This window comes from Panthera uncia (assembly GCF_023721935.1).
Source record: "Panthera uncia isolate 11264 chromosome B3 unlocalized genomic scaffold, Puncia_PCG_1.0 HiC_scaffold_1, whole genome shotgun sequence".
Classification (NCBI taxonomy): Eukaryota; Metazoa; Chordata; class Mammalia; order Carnivora; family Felidae; genus Panthera; species Panthera uncia.
In genome coordinates, this window is record NW_026057582.1 from 24892173 (window position 1) to 24912127 (window position 19955).

General features: G+C 48.6%; 1 protein-coding gene across 6 annotated transcripts in view; it reads right to left on the minus strand.

The window, feature by feature from the left end:
- The window catches only part of LRRC74A (leucine rich repeat containing 74A), a 33182-nt gene that overhangs the window by 1601 nt on the left and 11626 nt on the right, over positions 1–19955 (minus strand). For 4 of the 6 annotated variants that reach the window (XM_049612447.1, XM_049612446.1, XM_049612445.1 and 1 more), the window contains 9 exons: positions 17498–17547; positions 17042–17123; positions 12174–12259; positions 11540–11734; positions 8215–8310; positions 5214–5360; positions 2795–2902; positions 2571–2653; positions 36–214 (listed from right to left, as the gene is read on the minus strand). In XM_049612447.1, coding sequence (XP_049468404.1) covers positions 190–214; positions 2571–2653; positions 2795–2902; positions 5214–5360; positions 8215–8310; positions 11540–11734; positions 12174–12259; positions 17042–17123; positions 17498–17547 — 872 coding nt within the window. In that variant the 3' untranslated portion in view covers positions 36–189. Of the gene's footprint in view, positions 1–35; positions 215–2570; positions 2654–2794; positions 2903–5213; positions 5361–8214; positions 8311–11539; positions 11735–12173; positions 12260–17041; positions 17124–17497; positions 17548–19955 lie in introns of those variants that run through there. The other 2 variants (XM_049612444.1, XM_049612448.1) reach the window with 2 other exon arrangements.

Sequence of the window (19955 nt, forward strand, 5' to 3'; positions counted from 1 at the left end):
GGGGGCAGGGGCACGCCACCTGCAGCCCAGAGACATGGGGACCCAGGCAGACTTTATTGGCTCGCTCGCAGTCTGGCCTTGGTGTTTGTCTACGGAGGTTTCAGAACAGATCTTCGCCTCCTGAATGCCACCAATCGACTTGCCAGGACCTCTCCGTCGCGGCGACTTCTTTTCAGACCAGACTTGTTGCTACCGCTTCTCTGTTTTTAGGAAACTGGTTTGAAAGGTAAGGGGATAATGCTGAGTGCCAATGCCGCCTGATTGAAGGGAGTGTTTAGGCAGACTCAAATCCAAGCAGGATCATTTGTAAACCCATCGCAGCAGGAGGGTTGAACATGGGTAAGTTTTGGTGTCAGCCCGGGGAGGGGGCAGAAGAATCGGTTTTTGCCATTGGCAAGGAAGGGTTTAGCAGTCGACTGAAATTTAGAATGTGCACACCCTTTGGCCCAGCGATTGCCCTGGATCCGCTCCACCTTGTTAGAGAAGCATGTGTGGGCAAACACCATCTACAAAAGGATGCTGGTTATAGTATTATTTGTAGTAGCAAAACAATGGAAATAATTTAAATGTCCCTAACAATGAGATAAATAAGGAGACTTCTGTGCTATGAAATAGCACGCGGCAGTTAAAAAAGACTGAGATGGATCTAAATGCACAAACATGGAAAGATTGCCAAGGCATACTGGAAGGCAGAGCAAATTCAGAGGAACGTGATAGCATGATTCTATTTAGGATAAACAAGAAACCGTGTGTTTGTCAGTGTGAGGGTACAATAATGTATAATAAAACATATGTGTACTCGGAGCCTAGCACATGCCAGGTAATGTTCTAAATGCTTTACAGGCATTAATCCATTTACTTCTCAAAAGCTCCAATGTCATGGGTACTATTATAAGCTCCACGGTACAGATGGGGAAATTGAAGCTTACGGAGATTGGGTAACGTGCACAGGAGTGGAGCTGGGCTTGGGACTCAGGCAGTCTGGCCTCAGAGCCCACATTTTAAACCACTACACCACACACACTCACGTGTGCACGCACACGTGCACACTCGATGGCAAGTATGGGAAAGGCACGGAAATGTGCGCTGGGACTGTTCATGGGAGGCAGCATGTACCGTGGAGAAGAGATAAAAAAAGAACCTTCACTTTCTTCTTGCTATACTTCTGTGGATTTAGAATTTTTACAAGTAGATATTATTTGTAACAAAAATGAAAATAAAAAATTCACGCAACAATAAAAATGACCGCTCTGCTCTTCAATGAGAATAGAGCTGAGGGACAATTTGAGGTGCCCACGAGAGACCGCCCCCTCAGTTCCCAAGACACGGGGACCCAGACCCCACTATTGCCTCTTGATGGCTACTTGACCTCATCTGCAAAGCTGAAGGGTTTGCTGGACCTGGAACCTGGTCTCTTGGCCTCTGCCTGGGCACTTCCCACCAGCTTCCCAAGGACAACAAGCACCACTTTAGGGGGGGACAGGTGGGGAGTTTCAGGACAGAGATGCGGTGTGGGGGACGTGCAAGCCTGAGACATCTTCAGAACGAGCCCCCTTGCTGGGTGATGTGTGCCAGCCTCTTAGGCACATTGTCCCTACTCTATCCTTACAAAGCCGCTTGGGTGCTGTGGTTACACCCCATTCTAAACACTTGGAGACTAAGAGCCCTGTGAAGAGCTGCCCCCTCCCTAGAAGCAAGGTGTGCAGATGGGTCCGGCTGCCTTTCCTATCTTTGCCCTGGCTTCTCCCCATGGCAAGTATTGAAGAGGGCACAGAACAGAGGTCCAGGGTGGGGAGGCTCAGGGGGCAGGACCAGAGGGGGGTCCCTCTGATAGAGCTCCCTAAGGACTGGTGTCTAAGACAAGAGGTTGCTGGGTCAGTTGGGAGCCTTCATCCTTCACTGCGTACGGGTGATGACAGAACCGGGCACCTGGGCCACATATGGGTCATGACAGTGCCGGGTACCTGGGCCACATATGGGCGACCACAGCGTCAGGCACCTGGGCAGGTTTGGGGCCCCACAGAGTACTTGGCCCGAGGAGGTAGGGGCTCACAGGTGTTCTTACAGTTCTTACTGTTACACAGGCCCTTTCCTGTCTCCTTAAGGAATTGAGCCCAAGTCACAACGGCATCATCCCCTAGGCCACAGCAGAGCTGAGTGGCTGCAGTTTCCCAGCCACGTGAGGCTCACGCTTCCACCCTTGTTTCTTGCCCGAGTAATCCTCCTCTTTGAGCTACCCAGGCACCTGCCACAGACCTCTCACCACGCCAGGGCCTACCCACGTGCTCTGTTACGTCCCCTCCTACTTGGCTTTGACACTGTGTCCCCAGAATCTGGCCCCACAGCCAACAGCACACGCTTGAGGCTGCAGCTCTGCTGGGAGGGTGAATTGGAAGTTGAGGAGGAGGGCAGACAGTGGGGCCAGCCTCGGAAGCCAGGGAGGGCGCGGCCAGCTGCTTCAGGGGAGGCTGTACCTGATCAAATGTAGACACCACTGGGACGCCTTATAGAGAACTGGGGGCCTGCCTAGGGCAGAAGCAGGATAAGATGGGCGCTGGGCCTAGACTGACCTGAAGTTCACCATGCCTGTCTTCTCAGCCAGCTTCTTTATCAGCTCCCTGACTTGGTACGGGTTCATAGGGACCTTGTCCTGCTGAAGAAGTGGATGGAACATGCAAAGTCAATGGAGCTCTCTGCCTACCCCTTCCCAGGCCTAAACACACACACACACACACACACACACACACACACACACACACCCCACACTGGCTGTTGCCACTAGGGTTCAGCACACCTGTATCATAGCTTTCCGGAAGTCACCCACAGACATCATCATTCTTCCATTAGGGTTCAAGCTCTTGAAGAAGTCTATGACCGTGATTTGGTGCTGGTCTGCATAGCTCTGAGAGAAACCGGAGACACCAGAAGCAAATACTTGACTTTGTAACATCTGTTAACAACACCCCACCCCATCCCCACCCTCCACTGCCACCTTCCGCCAAAAGGTGGCCCAGGCTCCCAGACCTGGCAGGCCCAAGGAGGTGAACTTGAATAGAGACCTAGAGAAAGAGTAGGAATGAGTACGACACTGAGGACAGGAAGAAGGGTGTTCCAGGCAGAGGAACCTGCATGTGCACAGGCCTGGAGCTGAGTGAGAGCTAGTGCAGAGAAACAGGGGGAAATCTTGTGGGGCTGGATTTCCGGGAACCAGGGGGGATGGGTAGGTGGAGAGGGTGGGGCTACAGAAGACCTCCCTGTGGTGGCAGCGTCACCACCTTTATTTTAGTCCCTTGGGCTTGACGTTTTGGAGTTATCATTGGCTCTCTCCTATCATCACAGGCCTCCCTTCTCCCAGCGCGCGCGCACACACACACACACACACACACACACACACACACACGCATACTTGCCCACATGCACCATGTGCCCAGCCATTTACCAAATCCTGGAGCTTCCCATTAGGGGATCTCCTACATCTGTCCCTCCACTTCCACTGCTATCCTCAGGCAAGGCACCATTCTAGAATACTAGTTAGCACACGGAGAATACTACCATAGTGCCTTCATTAGCATTCCCACTCTCATATTTACCCCCTTCAGTTTATTTCCCTCCCCATTGCCTGAAAGGTTACTCTTTGGTCCTACCGGATTCACCTTACCCACTGCTCTGCAACTGTAGCTGGCTCCCGCTCCCTGTGGAATCCAACCCCAGCCCTGAGCCTAGAATCTGAGGACCGCCACATCTAGCCCCAGCCTCCCTGGGTAGCCTTGGCTTCCAGGCTTTGCAGGAGCCTGGAACCACACGGTTCTCCTGCTGGAGCCACATGGTTCTGTTCCCATCTCCCAAGCACACTGTGTGCACCCTGCTCTGCTCCTCTGCTAGTGGGAACCCTCTCCCCAGAACTCCCTCCCTGTCACTGTCACTGACCTGAATTCTTTCTTGCTCTTCAAGACCCTTCCCCAGGACATGTCCCTTTCTGTTTGCCTAATCCCACAGTGGCCTCTAATCTGGATTCAGATGGTATTTGCTGCCTTGGTCACTCATTTATTATTTATCGTATGATGCTTTCTATGAGAAGTTACTGCTTCTGTCCCATCTTTGCAACCAGATTGTTGCCTGTCCCCTCTCCCCAGAGGGGAAAGACTGTGTTTTACATCGCATATCTGGCTCGGTTTCTAATCTGAGATTCCTATGAGATCCCTAGAGATTTCTATGCTGTTTTAAGCAGGGGTGGGGCCCCCGCTTTCCATCTGAGATCTCCATTCCTATTCCCTGCATCATCCTCCATCCCTTGCAAAACAGGTGTCCCCTCGGTTCCATCTGATGTCGTCTGACTTGTGAAGGTACTCGATACCCCCCTTGCCTTCTAGAACTTTCCACACAACAATAATTGCCATGCAGAGCTCTTCTGTTTAGTCCTGGAAACTGAGGCACAGAGCAGACCAACCAAGGGGCAGAAGGTAGCCCCAGCGGCACACGTCCTCTAGAATCTACATCTGCATGGGTATCACCCCAGGTAGCAAGCAGTCTGTATCCAGCTTCCCCGTCAACTCTGCCTCCAGTGAGAGCCAGGCATGGGAACACCAGCCTGGGCTGGGCGCTACTCTGTGAGGTGGTCAGACCAGAGGAGCTCCCTGGCAGCTCTAAAATTGTCTGGGTTTTCATTTCCATGCTTTTATCTGCCTCCTGTGATCTAAGACTAGAGCCAGGGGCAGGTCACCACTGGATATAAAGGATCTGAGGGTCCCACTTTAGCTGGAGCCACCAAACAGCTGTCTTCACCACAGGGGTGTCTTGGCATCCTTACTGGCTATTGGAAAGAGCTGGCATTTGTTGGGCGCTTATTATTGGCCAGGCATTGCTCTAAGCACTTCTTGTGTGTTGTAGAATTCAATCTTCACAGCAGCCCTCCCGGGGTGAGTCCTATCGTTATGCCCATTTTCCAGGTGAAGAGACTGGGGCACAGAGAGCACAGCGACTTGCCTTCAGCCACACATTAACAGGTGGAGGAGCCTGGCTGGTGGAAACCATCCTGTTCCAAGCCCCTCCCTCTTCACCCAGATCCCAGATCCCCTCTTCCTGCTGAGGGGACCCAACATCCACAGGGAATATTCCATGTCTGAGACATTCCTTGTCAGAGAGGACTGTGCAGACACTTCGGGGAGGGGGAGACGCTGGTCCTTGGGGTCTCTGAGAGGAAAGCAAGGGCTCACCTGGATCAGTTTCATGGGGTTTGTCCACAAGAGCAGCTCTTTCTTGGCAGAGAAGCCTTGCACTGCCTTGTACGTCACGTCCAGCTGGGGGTGGATGGCACACACCCCATCCAATATTTTTACGAACTGCTCAGACACCAGCACATTCTGAGGAGGGGAGAGAGGGGACCCATCGTGAGGAAGGCATCGCCCGCTGTTGTAACATCTCCACCCCCACGCCCATCCCCCACCCCCCTGCAGACCAGCCGCCCCATCCAAGCCAAAGGCAGAGAGGTTTTTTTTTTCGTTTTTTGTTTTTTGTTTGTTTTTGTTTGGTCTTTTCCAGCTTGTTCTGCAGTGCTGCTTCTAGACTGGGAGAGTTCATCTTTCCTAGGGCTTGTGATTTGACTTGTAAAGTTTGCACATGAGTGTGATCAGATGTCCTAGTCGAGTGCCAGCAGCCTGTGTCACACACGGTCAGCTCGGCTCTGCTCTTAGATGGCGAGCATCGGTGTCTGCATGGGACAGATGAGACACAGCTATGGGGTTAGGAGACTGGTCCTGAGGCAAATGTCCTAAAATGTCCATTTCTACACCAGTGTTGGTCTTGGGAGCAGGTGCCCCGGACGAGGATCCCTCATTCCAACCACCCTGTCCTGGCTCAAAACCCATTGGGAACTCCCCTTTTGGAAGTGCCCTCAGAGCTGGGTTGTAGGCCACAGGAGAAGACATGGTCTATGAAGCAGTATTTGACCAAACTGGGCCTTCACTGGTTCAGTCAGCCTGCTTCACTCCTCAGATGTGGTTCTGACCACTTCTGCCACTTCAAATAATGAAACTCATGCTAAAGGGCTGACGGCTTCCCCCATCCTGATTTGTAGATATTCTAGAGAAAGTTCTAGAAGCAGTGAAGGAATTCCAACACTGTTTAGAGTTACATCAGGAGAGATGATAAAAGAGAAGGAAAAGTGTAATTCAGACCTGTCTGTCCTGGCAGGCTTGTAAAATGCCAGTGTGATCCCAGCTTGTGGGTTTCTGTGCCAGCTGGGGCCTAAACAGCACCATTTCTAACGTTCCCTCAGACACCAAGACAGTGACTGACTCCACGCCTTCCAACCTGCCCTGGGGGCGGGGGGAAGGAGGGAGAGCAAATGCCAACAAAATCTGGACACATAACTGAGACCCAGAGGCAGGGTGGGGTGGGAGCTAAGGCAGCCTCAGGGGTACAAGGTCAGAGCTGTAGGATGAGCGCAGAGAGAAGCCCCCTAAGGAGAAACAGACTGAACCAGGGGACAGACTGAAAAGAAAAGCAGGTATGTTTTTCTAATGTTTTATAATCTGTGGCAAACCTAAGTCCAAATTTTACTTATTATTTAAGTTCCAAGGTGTTTGGGTTTAAATATTCAAAATATCATCACTGATATAATTGTAAGGCATTGAAATCTTGGCAAAACGTCATATTAGTGTGGCTTTAAAATAACACAACAAGACTTTAACACTGCACTAGAGTGGGAGGCAGAAGCCTCGGCTTTACTCTTTGTTGTGCTTTTCACTTGCTGTGTATTCCTGGGCAAGTGATCCAACCTCTCTGTTTCAGTTTCCCTGTATGTAAAATGGGAAAATGAGGGACAGTTCTTGTTATGGGTTGAATTGTGTTCCCATCAAAAAGATGTTGAAGTCCTGGGGCACCTGGGTGGCTCAGTCGGTTAAGCGTCCAACTTCGGCTCAGGTCATGATCTCACGGTCTGTGGGTTCGAGCCCCGCGTCGGGCTGTGTGCTGACAGCTCAGAGCCTGGAGCCCGTTTCAGATTCTGTGTCTCCCTCTCTCTCTGCCCCTCCCCTGTTTATGCTCTGTCTCTCTCTGTCTCAAAAATAAATAAACGTTAAAAAAAAAATTTAAAAAGGGGCATTTGAATACAGAGACAGATGTGCACGCGGGGAGAGCGCCATTTGAAGCTACAGACAGAAATCAAGACGATGCTCCCACCAAGCCGAGGAACACCACAGATTGCCACCAAACCACCAGGAGCTGGCAGGAGCACAGCACGCATTCTTCCTCGTGGTCCTCTGAAGGAACCAGTTCTACCACGACCTTGATCTTGGGCTTTGGTTTACAGGACACTGAGACAATACATTTGTGTGGTTTGAACAGCTCTAGGACATGGGTGCACTCTACCTGCCTCCCAGAGAAGGATCAAATGAGCCGAAGCCTATAAAATCCCTTTGGGGGGGGAACCGTATAAAGTGGCGGACGGGTCTAGGATATTGTTTTTACCAGCTATCACCTCTCTGAGGATTCAGGCAAGAATACCTGGTCCGGTGAAGTCACCTCCTCAGGCCTTCCTCCTCCACCAGGGGGCCTTACCTTCAAATTCTACTCAGTCAGCCAAGTCACGAAATAAGAATACAAGTTATTACATGTTTTAGGACTCAGATTCTAAAAGTTCTGTGATTCTGGGAGCGCCTAGGTGGCTCAGTCAGTTAAGCATCCATCTTCGGCTCAAGTCATGATCTTACAGTTCATGAGTTTGAGTCCCGCATTGGGCTCTGTGCTGTCAGTGCAAAGCCTGCTTGGGATTCTCTCTCTCTCCCTCTCTCTCTGCCCCTCCCCCACTTGCATGTGCTCATGCATGCTCTCTAAATCAATCAATCAATCAATACCAAAAAAGTTAAAAGTTCTATGATTCTGGAACCATTCTGGGGCCCAGGGCTGTCCATCAGCAAAGGTGGCAGTGAACAAATTCTGTTCTGGGGGTCTCTCACCTTTGATTCTGGTGTTTCTGCTCTTAGACCCATCAGGATCTGGTAAATGATTTCACACCACAATGTTATCGACCGAATGGCTACTCCTATTAAAAGGACCCAAGAGAAGGCCAAGTCGTACTCTAGAAGGAGTGACCTTTTCATGGAGTATTTGTGTGAGGGCCCATGAGAGGACAGAGCTGTTGGCACCTGCCAACATAGCGTGGCCGTGGTACCTGGCATGCTCCCTGGTGCAAGCAACCACGATCTAATCACTTACAGAAATGTCAATCTCCTCCATCTTGGATTTGGGGTTCCTCTTGATGGACAGGATAAGTAACGTAGCCCCATCCATACTCACAGGGTTCAGGAAAAGCTGTGGGAGGAGGGGCGAGACAGAAGGAGGACGAGCTGGCTATAGGAGAGCCTGGCTCAGAGTGTGGCTTCCATTTCTTCCCATCAAATCGTAATCTCTATCTTCCACCCAGACTCCTCTGTAGGCATCTGTCTCCCTGTCTGTTTGTCCAGTCATCCATCCACCTACCCATCTCACTGCTCATCCATCCATCTATCCATCCATCCATCCATCCATCCATCCATCCATCCAGCAAACATTTATTGGAGGCCTGCCGTGTGCCGGTTGCTGGGTTGAGTGCTAAGGGATGCACAGGCAGATGTGACAAGGTCTCTGCCCTCACGTAGCTTACACTCTAGAGGGGGACACAGGCAAACAAGCACATAGCATCAGACGTGTGGGGAGGGCAGTGACAGAGAGGTACACACTGGTACTGCAGGAGCAAGGAAAGGGGCATCTGGTACAGTGGAGGGGACACTGGAACTAAGCCTTGCGGGACTAATAGGGATTATTCTGGTCTGAAGAAGCAGGGCTAGGACCAGAGGAGGGAATGAGATGCACCAAAGAAGGCAAAGGGGAGGCAAGTGCAAAGGTGTAGAGGTGTTTGGACAATAGCAAACATTTCATGAGCAGGAGCAGAAAGAACAAGGCCACAGAACAGGGCTGGGCCAGATCACGGGGACCATGTGGACTTAGCTAAGCACTCAGGGCATTATTCCAATGGGGCTGGGAGCCAATGAAGCTTGGTGTGGTGGTTCACAGCAAGGAACATAGATCCCAGTGGCTCTGCTTACTAGCTTTCTGGCCTTGGGTTATTTCCCTGGCCACTGGGCACCTATCACTTAGGGCTACTCTGAGGATCCAATAAATCAATTCAAGCAAAGTATTCAAGAGAGTGCTTGGTACATAGTAAGCAGCAAACGAATGTTAGTTAATACTGTTGAAGGCTTTCCACCGGGTGGCTTCTTGATGAGGCAGCCAAAACTTTGAGTATCTACTATGTGTCAGGTGTCTCCCGGGCTCTGATGGACTCCAGAGCGAAAACACAGACTTCATAGGGCTTAGCTTCTAGAATCCTTTGCTTGACTCCCTTCCCTGGGAACATCATTATTTTTCCAAGAGTAGGGAAAGGAGGGTGGCACTTGATGTGTTTAAAGCTTTTTCTTGGGGTGCGAGCCTGGCTCAGTCAGTAGAGCGTGTGACTCTTGATCTTGGGGTTATGAGTTCGAGCCCCACATTGGGCATGGAGCCTATTTAAAAAATAAAAATAAATCAATAAAATTTTTTTCTTTCATTTTAAAACATTTACAAATTTTAAGTATATTTAAACACGGGACAACGTGTTTAAACATTTAAACAGTGATGCATGGTCATTATAGAAAAAATCCAAAAAGAGGTAGAAAAAAATGTTAAAATCACCAGTACCGCCACCAATTACAGAAAATCCCTATTGCCATTTTGTGGAGGCAACCTTTCAATCTTGGAAGATGCAGGTTCTCTGCACTTTCCTTGGCTTCACGGTTCCACAGAGGCTGAGCCACTGGCAGGCTGCATCAGTCTCTCTTCTCTGAGTTACTCCTCCTCCCGCTCTGGTCAGGCCTCGTTCCCAGCTCTCACTGTCACTAGACAGTCACCATGCTCCCTCCAGTGCTGGCAATCTGACTTCCTCTTTGCAGCTCTAAGGTGCTTGTCCTCTCGGATGGCAGCTCATTGTTGCTGATTTCTTTTTTTTTTTTTAATTTTTAAATGTTTTTATTTATTTTTGAGAGAGAGAGAGAGAGTGAGCGAGCATAAGTGGGGGAAAGGCAGAGAGAGAGAGAGAGAGAGGGAGAGAGAGAGAGAGAATCTGAAGCAGGCTCCAGGCTCCGAGCTGTCAGCACAGAGCCTGACGCGGGGCTCAAACTTGTAAACCACCATGAGCCGAAGTCAGATGCTTAACCGACTGAGCTACCCAGGCGCCCTATCGCTGATTTCTAACTCCCGTCCTTCTCCACCAGCACCCCCACACCTGTGGTCCTCCCGAATCGCCCCCACATCTTGAGGAATTTGAACTGCAGCGGGGAAGCCTGGCAAGGCTGACTTCCTTGCCTCTCGAGTTACATCACCCGAGCAAGTCACAGAGCCTCAGCTTTCTCATCTGACAGGGGAGCTAGTGGAGTGCACGTCGGAGGGTCGGGCTGTGAGCCAGCAGCAAACCACCTGTCTGCCCCTGGCTCACGGCAGGAGCCCCAGAAAGGGGAGCCGGTAGTGGAAGTCCTCATCTTTCTTCTGTTTTCCAACGACCCAGGAGCTGCCATGTTATACATTAGCGTCTATAAGCCAATCAACTTAAAATGAAAGATGGATCCACTCATTCACTTAGCTGACATTCATCAGGCATCTCCTATATGCCCAGCACTAAGCTAGGCCCCGGGGGGAATAGTAATGGGCAGGACCAAACACAGTGTTCGCTCTCAGGAAGCTCTCACACCAGTGGAGGTGACCAGTCAACTAGTCACTGAAATGAGAGTATAAGGAAGAATCTTGAAAGAAACCCCCGAGGCCGTGGCTGGACAACAAGGGAGAGCATGGGGTAAACTGAGGCTGGAGAAGCACACCGGGGTGAGAGAACTGGACTTGCACCACAGGAGGCCACGGGGTGGGGAGTCTGAACTGGAGGGGACTAGATGGGGGGTGGGGTGGAAGTCAGACTTTGCTCAAAACACACACTCTGGCTTCAGGGTGAAGCAGAGTCTGGAGGAGACCCAGATGGGAGGAAGGAAGACTGGTTAGGAGTTGACATCATGCACCTGGTGACAGCAGAGGGTGACATTAGGTTTACAGGAGAGAAACAGTCAAGAACCTACGCACATGTGAAACATAAGGTGAATTTTCCCAATGATTCTCTCCAGCAATATGCAACTCCATCACCCTGCTCTCCCCACCCTCCCCCCACAGATACACACATACACACACACGGATGCGTGGACGCACAAGGACACAGGGACACGCACTGATACACACACACGGGCACAAGGATGCATAGACACACACATGGATGCACACACACAGATGAACACACATAAGCATGTGGATGCATACACACAGATGCATGGGTGCGCACGCACAGATATATACACGGATGCAGGCACACAAGCGTGGACACGTGGGTGCCATGGAAACACGGACGCACAGAGAAGCATGGGCGTGCACACATGCACAAGGACACACACACAAAGTGGCCCATCCCCAGCTTAAGTAAAGACTTTACCTTCAGAACTTTGAGGCTCTCATTGAACTCCAGTCCTTTGCTGATTTTGATGACTCCTTCGTTGCTGATGTCATTGCTGCTGACGTCTATGTAGACCAGGGAGTTGTTGAGCCTGAGGACCTCTCCCAGGGCCGTAGCCCCCTCGTTCCCAAAGCCGTTCATAGAGAGATCCAGTTTCTGCAGGGTTACATTAGCCTCCGGGGAGGAAAAAGAACAGCACCAGCCTCAAGGTTGCATGTGACTCACCCAGCCAAGAGGCCCTGGTTTCTCTCCCCTGCTGCCATCCAGACTGGGTGCTCAGTGGCCCCCAGGAGGGAGAGCTCAGTCAGATCCCTCCCAGTGGGGGGAGTCAGAGTCTGGTCATTCTTTACCCCTTAATTAAACTGCCCTCTTGAAGTATCCCCAAAGATGACACCAAGACCCCAGCAAGGTGAACCTGCTGAAGTAGGATTTATCCTAAAGAAGAAGGCACATCCAGGAATTGGGGAGGGATGCTAACAACGTGAAAGCACTTGATGAGAGCTCAGTGTGTACTCATCAGGGGGGGTCACGAGGAAGAGGTTCAAGATGGTGGGATGCGAAACCCTGACCATCCTCACTGGTTTCAACACACCACCGCCAGAGAGAGACTTACCCGGAGACCATTGCACAAGGCCACAGCTCCCCGTGTGTGGAAGTGATTCCAGCTCAGATCCAGTGACTGGAGTCCTATATTGAGGGCTAGAGGAGGGAGGGAATCATCTCAGCATGCCCCAAATCCCAGAGAACCCACTCTCAGAGTTGACAGATAGCCATGACATTGGGGAATAAGGACTACTCAATACTCACTCAAAGTAAAACTCTGGGACAATAATTTTTCCATTATTCATTTAAACCCCAAATTGTAAGATGATTCCCAGTGTTGGCAGTAATGTAGTAACATAATCATACTCCTGTATCGCAGGTGGCAAGCAAATTGCCACAATTTGGCAAATGTGAGGTGGTCACAGATATTTTGCCATCAGACTGTGTGTACCCCCTCACACAGCAATATCACCCTGAGGCTCTTCCTAAGGAGACAGTGCAGGATATGAGAAGAGTGATTTATCAGGTGTTTATCATGGCATCACTTATAAAAGTAACATTCATGACTCACAGGGGAAGGGTAAAGTACAGAATAAACATCCATTTGGTAGAATGTTGTGCAACCATTACACTAAGAAGAGAGAGCATGGAGAACAGGGGTTGCATTTAGGGAGGGAGGCTGTGGTGGGCAGGGCATATGACCCCACGTGATGTGTTTTTCCTGGAGAACTTCAGGAGCAGAGGTGGCTCCAGAAAGCTTTCGGGACACTATCACTTGTAAGTGCTGCAGCATCAGGCTTGTCTAGAAGCTGACTTGCACAGACATTTTAACTTGCATAGAACTTTTTAACTTAAAAATATTTTTCCTTATGTGCTGCGTAGGGTTGGGGAAAACATCATGTGGAAACACATCATCATCCTTATTCTTATTGGGGAGGGCGGATATGCTGAGGACACTGTTGGAAGGATGCTGAAGCACTTCTGACGTTTTACTGGGTGGGAGGCATGGCCTTCAACCCTCAGGCCCAGGACGATGTCTTACTCTATTTTCTTCTCCATGGTCAGTGCCCTGTGTGCTGGTTGTGGGTCTCTTGTGTCAACAACCAGGAGCTACTTTGCATAAAGTGAACACCGTATCTTATTTTGAGAACAAACTTTCTCCTGCCTTCATCCTCTCCCTCATTCTCTCTCTCCCTTCTTAATGTTTTTTTGTTTTTGAGAGAGAGAGAGTGTGTGTGTGCAAACTGGGGAGGGGAAGAGAGAGAGGGAGACACAGAATCCGAAGCAAGCTCCAGGCTCTGGACTGTCAGCACAGAGCCCAATGTGGGGCTTGAACTCAGGAACCGACTTCAGCTCAGGTCATGATCTTGCCGTTTGTGAACTGGAGCCCATCAGGCTCTGTGCTGCCAGCGGGGAGCCTGCTTCAGACCCTGTCTGCTCCTCCCCAGCTTGCCCGGGGCATGCTCAAACATGCGCGCGCTCTCTCTCTCTCTTTCAAAACAAATAAACATTAGAAAAAAAGTTGTTTTAAAATTTAGATTTTTTTTTTAAGATTTTATTTTTATTTATTTATTTTTTATTTTTTTTAAATTTTTTTTTCAACGTTTTTTATTTATTTTTGGGACAGAGAGAGACAGAACATGAACGGGGGAGGGGCAGAGAGAGAGGGAGACACAGAATCGGAAACAGGCTCCGAGCCATCAGCCCAGAGCCTGACGCGGGGCTCGAACTCACAGACCGCGAGATCGTGACCTGGCTGAAGTCAGACGCCCAACCGACTGCGCCACCCAGGCGCCCCAAGATTTTATTTTTAAGTAATCTCTAGACACAACATGGGGATTGAATTTACAACCCCGAGATCAAGAACCGCAGGTTCCAACTGAGCCAGCCGGGCACCCCTAAAATTTAGTTTTAGAACATTTAAAAATCAGTTTTCAGATGGACTCAAATTTCCCCATAATGCTTGCAGACTTGCTCCTTCCCTCAGACCTGCCGGCCTGAACCCTCTCTCCAGGAAGGTGCTGTTCACACATCCCTGAGGGGGCGGCAGCAGAGAGATGGGAGAGCTCCCCCCTCCCGACAGGACAGACTCCCCGCCCCCGCATGCTCGCTCCTTCTCCTCGCTCTATTAGCGCTGCGCCCTGCCTGTTGGTTCCAGTCTCCGTGGCCGCCAGCCTTTTCAAGGATTCTGCTCCTGCCACCATCTCCTCTTCCTTCCCCAGACGCCTATCTTCCTTCCTTCCTATCAGCATCTTCCATCCTTGGGAACCTTCCTGCCCTCAAATCACCCATCTTTCTGGCGCAGCCTCTCTCAGTGGGGCTTCTGCAGGTGCCTTTCACTTTTTTGCGTCCCATTTTCAACTCCACCCCCTGGGGGCGGGTCTCCACACTCATGGCACTTGTCAAGGTCACCAATTATCTCCATGTTGACGAGTCCTGTGGTCACTTTTCTGACCTCATCTTATTTAACCACTAAGCAACACTTGACCCCGCCGAAGATTTCCCCCTTCTTGAAAGAATCCCTTACTTGGCTCCTGGATACTTCATCTTCCCCCTCCTTGACTGACCACTCCTGCTCAGGTTCTTCCTCCCCGCCTCTGGTACACCTAAAAGTGTCAGAGTGACCCAGGCAGCCATGGGACAGCTGCCTTCTCAACTCTATCCACACTCCTTGCCAGGATCTCATCTCGCCCTGTGGTTTTAAATGCCTTGGAATGCCTATAACTCCCAGATATGTATCTCTAGTCCTGACCTGCTCACCAAGCTCTAAACCCATATAACAAATCAGGTGTCTCCATGTAGATGTCAAACAGGCAACACAAACATCACATGGCCAAAATGGGAATTTTGGCTCCTGACTCATGTCCCTCCATACCTGTTACTCCCTGAGTTTTCCCTCCAACCAGTTCCTGAAACAAAATAACTGGGCATCTATCTTTCTCCCTTTCCTTCGTTCTGCACATCAGCAAGTGGGTTTGGCTTTACTTCCAAAGTATGTCTGGATCCATTCACTCCTCTCTATCACTACCTCCTCCCTCAGCTCCAGCTATTGTCCTGTCTTGCCTGGACTACGGCATTAGCCTCCTAACTGGCCTCCCTTCTTCCATTCTTTTTTTTTTTTTTAAGTGTCATTAACATACAATGTTATGTTAGTTTCAGGTGTACAATGTATTGATTCAACAATTCTATACGTAGCATTTACCATGGTAAGTGTATCACCATCTGTCACCAAACAATGCTATTACAGTACTGTTGACAATATTCTCTATGTTACACTTTTCATCTCCATGAACTGGAAGTGTGTACCTCTTAATCTGCTTTGCCTATTTCACCCATGCCCCCCCCTCCTCGCCCCCCCCCCCCCCGCCCCCCTGCTGCTCCTGGCAGCCACCACTTTGTTCTCTGTATTTAAGAGTCTGGTTGTCATCAGTTGTGTTCTTCATAAAACTGCGTAAAACTTCACAAAACAGTTCCTTAGAGGAACTGCAAATCAAGCCATGTCACTCCCCTGCATTAACGTCCTTCAATGGCTTCTCAGCACATGGAGAATAAAATCCAGATTTCATGCACCTCATGGCCCACAAAGCCCGACCTTAGCGGCTGCAGGCCACCTTGGTGACCTCTCCTTCCATTCCCTTCTCCTGCTCTGCTGCAGCCACAGGGTCCCCCCCCCCCCCCCAGTCTGTTCTTTCTGCCTGGAATGCTGTGCTTCTGGAACTTAGCATGGCTGACTCTTCTTTGATATTCAGGTTTCAGCAAAAAGCCACCTTCCCTGTAGGGCTTTTTCTCACTCCTCCACCTAAAGTAGCATCTCCTTTGCTCATAATGACCCCCCCCCCCTACTAATTTCCCCCCAACTAAACCCAAGTATCTTTGCTTTCTTTCTTTTTTTCTTTCTTTCTTTCTTTCTTTCTTTCTAAAAATTTTATAACAAATCTGCAGTGAACCTCCTCGGACATCTCTCTCTGCGTACGTGTGAGAGCTTCTCCGAGACATGCACAGGTGAATTGCTATATCAAAGAATACATTTTTAATTTCACTAAATACTGTCAAACTAATCTCCAAAGTGCCTTTACCTAGCAGCTTCAGAGAGTTCTTATTTCTCCCTTGTGTTTACTTCACTGGATGTTCTCTCACTTGAAATTTCTGCAGCTTCGGTGGATGACAAGGGAAATCTTTTTGTTTGTTTTGCATTCCTCTAATTACTAAAGAGCTTAGGAATTTGGCTTTCTTTTTTCACTGTCCATAGGCCTTGACCACTGTTTTATTGGGAGTATTTATCATTGTCATGGATCCGTAGGATCTTTTATCAATATTCTGAAGACAAATTTTTTATATTCTACAAATACTGCAAGTATCTATTTTCTGTCGCTTATCTTTTAACATGGCCCAATCTTTTATCATAAATAAGTTTTAAACTTATTGTTGTCAAGTAAATGAATCATTTTTGTTACGGTTTATGCCCACTGTGCATATTTAATAATCCTTTGCTTCCTTGAGGTCAGCAAGTTATGTTTTTCTAGTCATTTTATAGTTTTTAAAAAATGTTTTATTTGTTTAGTTAGTTATTTGTTTTGAGAGAGAGCATGAGTGGCAAAGGGGCAGAACAAGAGGGGGACAGAGGATCTGATGTGAGCTCTGCACTGACATGCCGACAGCAGTGAGCCTGACGCGGGGCTCAAACTCATCAACTGTGAGATCATAACCTGAGCCACAACTGAGCCACCCAGGCACCCCTGTTTTTCTAATCATTTTAAAGTTTTACTTCCCGCATCTAGGTGCTCGCTCCACTTTAAATGTATTTGGGGTGTGGTTTACATCACTTTTTATAACCAGAACGTTCAATAACAATAAAAACCAGGAGATGCAGCTCTGACAGGTGACTGTCTGCCGAGTGCCCTCTCCTAGGCTGGCCCCTTGCCCCCGTGGGGGACTCACCCAGCATCTGCCCCAGGTGTTCTCCTCCCTTATCAGAGAATTCGTTGTGGCTGAGATCCAGTGTCTTAATTCGGTAATTGGCCTGGAGAGAGAAACGGTGCAGAGAGAGGTGATTTTTGTTTTATGTGACCGCAAATACCTCTCTTATCTCAGGGCGTTGTGATGGAGGGCTCCCACACACCAAAAATCGGGTGGACTAGAGATTTTAGACTGAAGATGACTTCTTGTGCATTTTTTTGTTTAACCATCGGTGACTGCTAGGAGGGTCTAGTCCCATCCAAACAGCCCTCCCTCTGCTGCGCTTTGGTCAGGATCGGCAGAGTTCAGCCACTCACCAGCTCCCTAAACATTCAAGTGACCTCACTTCTCTATACCAAGAGCCACCCTCCAGATCCCCCACATCTCCCAGGGCCATCCCCCACAGGGCTGGGTTGCCCCTGCCCCCTTGTTACTTACCGAGAAGGCTTGGCAGAACAGCTCTGCGGCTTTGTCCTTGAAGTTATTTCCTGTAGTGAAGGTGGGTGTTTGCAATGCTGTCCAGACTAGGGCTCCCTCACCCTCCTGCATTCTAGCCCTGCCAGTCTCTCCCCTTTGCAACCATCAGCCACAGGAAAGGTGGCAAGTGCTTAAAGCAAATATATGGACACAGAAGAAAACAAGAGAAAAGAGGGCAACTATTTGCCATCCCCTTTAACATTCCTTCCTTTCTCTGCCATGATAGCTCGGGGAGTTCCAGAAGTCAGTACAGCATGCCTTGTGCCCCCACTGGCAGCATCAACCCCTAGCTTAGCGCCTAAATTCTGTAACATTATTAAAAATACGAATCCAGCGGCAGGGCCATGACCAGAGAGGCACAAGTGAGGCACTCCCTCTGTGTGCAAAATCTAAGCTCCGTAATCACAGGGAGTAACGTCTTAATATTTGTAAAAGTCAAAACTAATGCAAGACATCTATGATGAACAAAATTGTATTTTTTTAATTTTTAAAAATTGTAATTTTTTAAAATTCTTCTTAGAGAAAGAATCCCATGCAGGCTCTGAGCTACCAGCACAGAGCCCGCCAACGTGGGGGCTCAAAGCCACTAACCGCGAGATCATGACCTGAGGTGAAATCAAGAGTCAGATGCGTAACTGACTGAGCCACCCAGGCGCCCCTCAAAATTTTTAAATTTTACATAAAGGCAGGATCTGACCCTGTACTTGAATGGTTAGGCCTCACTCACCTCACCAATAACCTGTCCCTGTTGGATCCTATTTTATATTTAAAGTGTGGATATTTTGTTCACCACAGGCATTTTTAGCATTATTTTTGACTTTGACAAATATTGCAACAGGATATTATTTACTTAGTTACTGACTTTTTTGAGCCCCTTGAGTTCTGTGATCGAGGTGCGTGCCTTCCTCATCTTACTCTCACCCCAGCCCTGCTGAATAGTTTGAAAGATTTCTGGAGGGGCGCCTGGGTGGCTCAGTCGGTTAAGTGGCCGACTTTGGCTCAGGTCATGATCTCGCAGTCCGTGAGTTTGAGCCCCACGTTGGGCTCTGTGCTGACAGCTCAGAGCCTGGAGCCTGTTTCAGATTCTGTGTCTCCCTCTCTCTCTGCCCCTTCCCCATTCATGCTCTGTCTCTCTCTGTCGCAAAAATAAATAAACGTTAAATATATATATATATAAGATTTCTGGAAAATATATGCGATTTCTGGGAAATAAGTGATATAGAGACTTATCCCCAAATTTCTTCTTTAAACCCTTAATAATCTTTGTATCTCTAGCACCTAAATAGTGCCTGGCACATGATAGGTGCTCAGTAAATGTTTCCTGAATGAATGAATGAGTCCACCTAGACACAAATGCTTCTTGGTTGCATTTGTACCAGTGTAATAAAACGAGACGATAAGCTAGTCAATGTGTAAAATTAGGTTATTAGCTATTCAAATTGTTGTGTTTACATCAGTGGTTACAAATAGTACGGAGCTGGCAGTAACAGAGTCATTTGGGAAGTCTGATAAAATACAGATTCCCAAACCCCTCCCTTTCAAGATTCTGATTCAGCAGTCTGGGATAGGGCTGGGTAATTTGTATTTTTACAGAGCTTTCTGTATTATTTAATGTTATATTAGAGGTGTTAGCCAATGCGACTAGAAAAATCATTAGGAGCTGCAGATATTGGAAAGAAGAGACAAAACTCCCATAATTTACAGACATGATCACCTGCCTAAATAATCCAAGAAAATTAACTGACAGAATGTTAGAATAAGATAATTCAATAAAGTCACTGGACATAGGATCAATGTACAGAAATTAACAGCTGCCAGACATATCAGTAAGAACCACTTAGAATATATGATAGAAAAAACATTCTGTTCACACAGGAATAAAATGATAAAACACCTGGACCTGATATGAAATGTGCAGGATTTCTAATGGAATAAAAGCATAGGATTTTATTGAGGAAGATAAAAAAAGACTTGAAGAAACAGAGGTAAACCCAGTGCTTGAAATTTGGACCCAAGCGCTGACCTCAACATCCACACATTTAATCATTCTGATTCACAGATAACTTGCTGATAGCCAAAATGGACGTAGTACAGGGAAACAGAAAACAGTTCATTGTAGAACTGTAACCTGGTACCATCTTCTTTTTTTTTTTCAAATGTTTATTTATTTTGAGAAAAAGGTTGAGCGGGGGAGGGGCAGGGAGAGATAGAGAAAGGGAGAGAGTCTCCCAAGCAGGCTCCTTGCTATCAGCACAGAGCCTCATGCAGGGCTCCATCCCACGAAACACGAGATCATGACCTGAGCCGAAATCAAGAGTCAGATGTGTAACTGACTGAGCCACCCAGGCGCCCCTAGGCCGTTTTTAAAAGTTATCTCTACACCCAACGTGGGGCTCAAACTCACAACCCTGAGATCAAG